Here is an 8,245-nt window from a genome sequence, read left to right as displayed (position 1 = left end):
GGTTAATATTTACATTTGAGGATTTCTCTCCATATAGTGGACTTCTATGGTGCCCTGAGTTTGAACTTCCAAAATGCAGTTTAAATGCAGCTTCAAAGGACTCTGAATAAGATAAAACAGATTCTTTTAAATTTAAAAGACTATTTAATGCAGAAGTGCTGTTTATTTTTACTTCATCTTAAAGAATGTAATTAACTAATGAAACCTTATTGTAAATAAATATTAAAGGGTTATTACTTGAAAGTAATGAAATAACACAAATCAGGATTAGATTTATTTGTACGTGTATTTGTGGTTATTAATTTATAGATTTTGTTAAGATTGCAAAAATGACTTCCAGTCTCAAATATCAGATTTTATTTAAGATTTTACTTTTAAGATTTAACTCATAAGGCACTTCATAATCTGACACTTTCTTAACGTGTATACTCACCCAATCTTTCTCATCTCTTCTGCTTCTATGACTTTAGTTGTACCATCTGTACATGTAGATCTTTTGGTTTTACGGCTCAGAGGAATACTTTACCTCTTGACATATACTTTATAGTTATTGGCATGGTTTTGTACAGGGCTTAGCCTAAATCAGGATTAGGCCGTAGTTTGTTTAAGACATTTAAGTGATTTTTATAAATGTGCCTTAGAAAAAAAATTACTGGTGTGCATCTTGAGACAAAACAAAGGCACTGATATATTTTAAGATCAGTCAGTTTCAGCTCAGCTCAAACAGCTCAGACTTACATTTTAGTTTAGGACTAGGCTTAAGCCATGTCTGTGAAACCGTCTTTCACACTGCAAAAAATGCTTTTCTTACTTAGATTTTTTTTCTTGTTTCCAGCCAAAATATTTTAAAATTCTTAAATCGAGAAGGATTTTCTAGTAAAAAAAAAGTTATAAGTAAAAAAAAATCTTGTTTTCAGGATTTTTTTTTTTTTTTTTTTTTTTAAATGAAGCGAAGTTCTTGCTTAGAACAAGCAAACCCCACTGGCAGATTATTTTGCTTGTTTCAAGCAAAAACGCTCTTAATTTAAATTTTTATATGTTTCAAAAATCCTTCTTAATTTAATTTTTTTTTTTAATATATTTTGGCTGGAAACAAGACAAAAAAATTTGTGTAAGAAAAGCATTTTTTGCAGTGCAATTTTTAAATCATGTCTTAAAACTTTAGCTAGTTCTGATTAATAAAGTGCTGTGTATTATTGTGCATTGTTTCTGTCATTTATTTTTTATGTATTTGATTATTTGTAATGTGTCCTTGAGTGTCTTGAAAGGCATCCGTAAATACACTGCAAAAAATGCTTTTCTAGTTTATATCTTTTTGTCTTGTTTCCAGCCAGAATATCTAAAAATTCTTAAATTAAGAAGGATTTTCTAGACGAGTACAATTTATTTTCTTGTTTTAAGAAAAAAAGTGTCAAAATTAAGTGAGTTTTTGCTTCAAACAAGCAAAATAATCTGCCAATGGGGTAAGAAAAAAAATCTTATTTGTAACAGAAAACAAGATAATTTTGCTTACCACATTGGCAGATTATAAACAAGACAATAATGTTTACTCATCTAGACAATCCTTCTTGATTTTTAGATATGTTGGCTGGAAACAAGACAAAAAAATCTAAGCTAGAAAAACATTTTTTGGAGTGTAAAATTAATTATTATTATTAATTATTAAAACTTGCAAACCAAAAAGTACAATAAAAATATAGTCCAACATTTTTGTAGAGTTTCCAGCTCTATTTTGTACTCTTTTTGGAAAGTCCCTATAGACCTCAGGCAAAGTAGTGCCAGATTTAATCTTTGACAAGAATGAAAATGAGGCTGTGAGGGACTCAAAGACAGTGTGTTTTATGGACTGTTGTTTGACAACATACCAATGAAACAGCTTTCTGACAAAAACTCCAATAAACTGTTTTGCATTCTGAAAATACATAATATAGAACGTTTCATGCCATTGCAAACACTGTAAAGTCTCTTCCTTACTGCCTTGTTTTCCCCCATATTAAATTCAGTATGGCATCTAACCTAATGCTGTCATAATTGGTCTGACCCCGAAGCTCACACTGTTTCTCAAGATCTCACAGCAGCGAATGCACTGCAAAAAATGCTTTTCTTACTTAGATTTTTTGTCTTGTTTCCAGCCAAAATATCTAAAAGTTCTTGAACCAGGAAGGATTTTCTAGGCAAGTAAAAATTTGTGTCTTGTTTTTAGTAAAAACAAGTCAAAATTAGGTGAGTTTTTGCTTAAAACAAGTAAAATAATCTGCCAATGGGGTAAAAAAAATAATCTAGTTGTCTGCTTGAAATATGATTATTTTTCTTACCCCATTGGCAGATTATTTTGCTTGTTTGAAGCAAAAACTCACTTAATTTTGACTTGTTTTTTACTAAAAACAAGATAATAATTTTTACTTGTTTAGAAAATCCTTCTTGATTCAAGATTTTTTAGATATTTTGGCTGCAAACAAGACAAAAAATCTAAGTAAGAAAAGCATTTTTTGCAGTGTGGCACTGAGGTTTCCATGCAGATAATGTTAATGGTGAGGATGATGATGCTGCAGTATCTCCTCTAAATCTGAATGAGCTTGATACACCAATAACAGCACCATCTAAACAGCAGACCTCATGTCCTGGGTCATCTGCTTCATGAGCTGTTCACAATGTCTGCTGTTTCTGAATGTAAGCCTATATGATAAAGACTCAACTCATCAGAGATGCACTATTATTATAAAACTGACATGGCACTCTCTAAAACTGACCATAATGTGCCTTTTGACTGATTGTGGTATTGCTGTAAAGCTGGCTGTGAACTCATGATGTGGGAATGATGTGTTTGTTCTTTGTGTGAAGTCACATGGTCAAACAAAGAGAGCTGAACACACGCAGATGTGAGTCTGAACACTAGAGGGCAGTATCACAGCTGCAGATGTCAACCTCACCATGAGCTCAAAAGTGTCTTTAGTTCTGCTTAGAAAAACCCATAATGGATAGATAGACACTGGGTCTTCTTCAAAACATTGCTATTGATATTTTACTGCAGTTGTTATCAAAAATGTTTTTTAGATCTTGATTTAAGATTTTTTTTTTTGCCTACAAAAAAGACAAAATTACTAAGTAAGATAAGGCTTTTTTTTGCAGTGCAGCAACCATCAACTTAGTGATAAACACTCAGGAATCATATTGCAAAACTCTGAAAACCACACATAACACCCTCGCATCACAACAACAACGTTAGTGCAGAAATGGCTTTATTCAACTCGAGCTTGATTATTAATTTGTAAATATTTTATTTGTAACACCATGTATGACATTTAAAATCCTTTAAAATCATTATTTGTTTCAAGCACTTTGAAACATACACTGCTGCTCAGAAGTTTGGGATCAGTAATTTGATTTTAATTTTTCAGATTTTTTTATGTTTTTTTTTATTATCTTATGCTCATCAAAGTTCCATTAATTTGATCAAAAATACAGCAATATTATGAAATATTATTGCAATTCACAATAACAGTGTTTTATTTTAATATACTTTAAAATATAATTTATTTCTACGACATAAAGCTGAATTGTCATCAGCAATTACTCCAGTCTTCAGCGTCACACGATCCTTCAGAAATCAATCTAAAATACAGATTTATTACGTTTATTATCAATGTTGGAAACAGTTGTGCTGCTTAATATTTTTTGGAACCTGTGATACTTTTTTTCAGGATTCTTTGATGAATAAAATGTTAAAAAGAACAGCATTTTTTCAAAATATGAATCTTTTCTGACAATATAAGTCTATCATTTTGTATCAATTTAACACATCCTTGCTGAATAAAAGTATACATTTCTTTCAAAGAGAGAAAGAAAGAAAAAAAGTTAGGGTTATGATTTATTATTGCAAAAGTTTTCTATTTTAAACAAATGCTGTTCTTTTTAACGTTTTAATCATTAAAGAATCCTGAAAAGGATCCAAAACAAACAATATTAAGCAGCACTACTGTTTCCATTGATAATAAATCAGCATATTAGAATGATTTCTGAAGAATCGTGTGATGCTGAATACTACAGTAAAGATGCTGAAAATTCAGCGTTGCATCACAGGAATAAATTATATTTTTAAGTATATTAAAATAGAAAATCACTATTTTAAATTGCATTAACATTTCACAATATTACAGCTTTTTTCTGTATTTTTAATCAAATAAACACTGCCTTGATGAGCAGAAAAATCCTCTCTAACAAGAATTAAAAATCTTACTGATCCCAAACTTTTTAGCAGCAGTGTACAACATAATGAAACCTACAGTATATGAGACAATAAAGTGAGTACATGTTTGTGTTTTCTCCACATTAGTAGTCTGTCGTGAATGAACAACATACAGTTATTAAAATAAACACACTCTTTTTATTTCATTTCTGTTTCACTGGACCATAACCTCACACATAAAACAGCTTGCAGGCGCTCATATAGAGACAGCCGTGCAGAACAAATAGCTGTGATGGTAATGGAAACGTTCAGGCGTGTTCGATTGTGTTCTGAAGAGTGTTGAGGAACTAAAGTAAATAAATAATGGTTTCCAGTGTAGTGTGGTCTATGTTCAACTCAACATCATATTTCCTTCCCTTCACTCTCAGCTCGGCCTAAAAACAGCCACCAGCTTCACTTTAACTCCACTGTGGCCTTTTTTTCCAAAGGAGGATGTAATTTAACCTTGACCATGGGGCACATTGTTGACACACAAAAGGCAAATTACAGGCAAATGGAACAAACTTCATACATGTCACAAAATGCTGACATCTTAAAGTTGCAGAATTAGGTTTTCAGTTTTGGATCAGTATTAACCAAATCCTCTAATACAGACTTACATCAGTGCTTTTGTTGAATGACTTTATCATGTACATTTGTACAACAATGACATCAGCAGAGGAATATTTTTGACTGGAAAATCTCTTAAACAGGTGTGTCTGAGATACATTTACGTCACCGTTTTATCTCTAAAGTCAGGCTGAGATAGAGCTTGCCTTATTGTCTGATTTATCTTATTATAACCCTTACCTAAAAGAAGTATACTTCAAGTTTATTTACTTATGCTTCAAGTATACTTAAGTAAAGTTCAAGTATATTTTTAAGTGTACTTTATGTAGTAAGTATACAAATATCAGTGTACTAGTAGTATACTTTTAAGTGTACTATTTCAGTACTCCTTGGGACTAAATTGGCCCACTTTCTTGAATATAAATACTTTTAAGTATACTTTAATTATAACTAGTTTACATCTATGTTTGTAGTACTAAAAGTGAACTTATAGGTATACCGATAGTTTACTAATTAAATACTTCTTTATGCATTTTTAGTACAATCTTAGTAAACTACTAGTTCTTATACTGCAAGTATACTCGTATCTTATTGTAACTCTTACCGAAAAGAAGTATACTTAAGTAAAGTTCAAGTGTACTTTATGTAGTAGTAAGTATACAAATATCAGTGTACTAGTAGTATACATTAAGTGTACTATTTCAATACTCCTTGGGACTAAATTGGCCTACTTTTTTAGTATATAAAAGTATACTTTTAAGTATACTTTAAGTATAAGTAGTAAACTTACGCAATTAGTTTGCATCTATGTTTTTAGTACTAAAAGTGAACTTAGGTATACTGATAGTTTACCAATTAAGCACTTTTTAGACAACTTTGAAGTATAGTCTCAGTAAACTACTCGTTTAGTAGTTTTATACTGCACGTATACTCATATTAATTTGTATACATTTTGTTGAATATCTAATATACAAAGCACCAAAAGAAAGAACAGGGTTATAAACAAAAACATTTTATTCTAGCTTCATGCATTGTTTTTGCACACTTGAATGTGGGTAAGCTTCATAAATAAAAATGAATAAATTAACATTTTGAACAAAGATAGCATTATAGTGTAATAGCAAAAATAGAGCTCAAATATATTTAAACTTTTTCTAAGTATAAGTCAAGTATGTCATTTTAAGTATATTTCTGAGAAGTATATGAAGCACATTCCTGAGAAGCACATACAAATGAAGTATACTTTCATATTTTTTAGTTTAAAATAAGCATACTAATAGCACACTTAAACTTTTTGTATGGGAACAATTTTAAAATTCAGCCTCACAGAATATATCTTTATTTCAGAGTTATTTTTCACATCAGCCTGACTGTTAGACATGGTGTGCCATAATTACTTAATGGAACCCAGGTCATTAAATTAATATGCTTCAGTAAGTATCTGAGATACAAGCTGAGGTTAATCACTGGGGATTTATACAGAAACTTAGATGCTCTGTGCAACAGTATCAAAATATGATTTAATCTCTGAGGGTCTGACTGAAGTTTACTAAAGTCCAACTAAAGCACAGCTTGTTAAGGAGAGACACTGCAGGCAAAAAAGTTATTTTTTTTTTTTTTATTTTTTTTTTTTATACACATGTCAAGTTTGAGATTTTGGGCTTTTTGTTTTTTCAGACTAGTTGAAAGAAAACACCCAAAAGACACTGTTAAGTGTTTCTTTCATAGCACTTTATCTATTTGCGTCAAAAGATTTCAAATACAATACATATTTTTAAAGGCCGTTTTCTCAAAATGAGTTGTTTCTCCTACACTGAGCCATAAATCTCCACTTCAGTAGCACTTACACACACCAAACGTTACATTTTTATTCCTGTCTATATCCTGAAGGTTTTTAAAGAGGGGTTTGTTCATATATAATTAGCTTGATTTTATAAAGCATTTTACTCCCCCCAAAATGGTAAAAAAAAAGCATGGTTTCTGTCTGTTCAAAGTTTTTTCTGAAGTATGGAGTGACAAAATGAGACCCAAAATCCCACTGTAAAAACATTTGACTCTAATATGTCAAAAAAATAAATAAATTAAACAAGAATTTTGAAACAGACTTTATCCAGTGTTTAGATTTTTGTACTAGAAATGTTTGCAAATTAGCGCATATTTAATTAAATAATGCCTCATTTGCATACTTAAACCTAACATTTTAGAAAACTTTTAGAAAGCAATTATCAATGTAATCAATCAACTTGGTAAAAAAAGTGATTACTAACTATTAGAAAAATTATTTACCCTGTTCAATTTTATTTGAACAAAAGTCTCCGCCCCTCCGCATTCTCGAATTGAATTTTTCCCCGTCGTAAGCGTATCTTATGTATGTTAAATACGTTACATATGTTGCCTAGTAACCTTTCTGTAGCGTCGTGTTACGTATCTCTATTAATATTCATGAATCAAGCGTTTCAGCCAATCAGCAAGGCTTGATGGCTAAGCGTGACGTAACGTGATTAATATTCATCAGCCGACTCTTCACGTACTAGGATTGGTCATCATGTCGCCGCCCTGTTGGAGGCGGAGCTCCGTGATTCTGATTATTCATGTTGTTAGGGGAGAGTCGAGCGGCTGCTAGTCCGAAGTTACACCGAAACTTCCATAATAATGTGGCGGTCAAGATGAGTCGACAGCAGGACGAGCAGGGTGTTGTGTTAACCGCTTACACCAGCAACAGCGAAGCTTTACCAGCGATCAACTCTAAAGAGCAAACGGAGTTTCTAGGAGTAAGGTGAGGGATCGCTTGAACGCTTTTATTTATTACTAAGGGCAGTGTGCACTATTTATGGCAACTGTATCCTAGGGCTGTGTCTCGAAACCCAGTGAGCCGCCTACCTAGACCACTAGCACAGGCGTCATCTAACTTAGGTGCGCGCTGGTTTGAGTCACAATCACATCAGATGGTTACATTTTCATTCTGGAGATGCTGTTGATCAGTTTGTTAAGTTGGTGACCTAATAATTCTGTTTGCATGCTGTTCTAAATATAGTTATGGTTGAATTATGCTTGATATGTGGGAGGTACTAGTTACTAGTTTGTCTTTTAAGGGATCTTGTAGTATTAGAGAGCTTGTACATTGAGCTATTTTGTGTTTTAAGTAGCAACTGATATGTTGGTCTGGTCAATATCTGGCTTTATTGAGACTTCTTTTCTGCATTTAAACCTACAACCATTTAGTTATCAGTCTGGCAGATCTTTAACCAACAGACTAAACCAAACCAAACCACCAGATTTGTGTACAACATAATATGGGTTTGTCAGCGACTGATGATGCTGATGTGATACAGTACAACTGAATTATAATAATAGGGTGTATGTTATATTCCTGAAACTAAGTTGAAAGTTTCTGCTTTCAGATTTCCCTAGTACCCGGTTCCGGCTTGTACTGTTCTAAACTGTCTGAAA

The 8,245-nt window shown here is 32.1% G+C and overlaps 2 protein-coding genes across 3 annotated transcripts in view; both read left to right on the top strand.

The window, feature by feature from the left end:
• LOC141283608 (A-kinase anchor protein 7) overlaps positions 1–8,245 on the top strand; it is a 286,494-nt gene that overhangs the window by 180,476 nt on the left and 97,773 nt on the right. The window lies entirely within an intron of this gene.
• LOC141283611 (rho GTPase-activating protein 18-like) overlaps positions 7,407–8,245 on the top strand; it is a 39,363-nt gene continuing 38,524 nt past the window's right edge. The window contains exon 1 of the mRNA XM_073816920.1: positions 7,407–7,571. Within this exon, the coding sequence (XP_073673021.1) occupies positions 7,462–7,571 (110 nt within the window). The 5' untranslated portion in view covers positions 7,407–7,461. The remainder of the gene's footprint in view (positions 7,572–8,245) is intronic.

This window comes from Garra rufa, chromosome 13, assembly GCF_049309525.1.
Source record: "Garra rufa chromosome 13, GarRuf1.0, whole genome shotgun sequence".
Lineage (NCBI taxonomy): Eukaryota > Metazoa > Chordata > Actinopteri > Cypriniformes > Cyprinidae > Garra > Garra rufa.
This window is presented reverse-complemented; position numbering and strand designations above follow the sequence as displayed.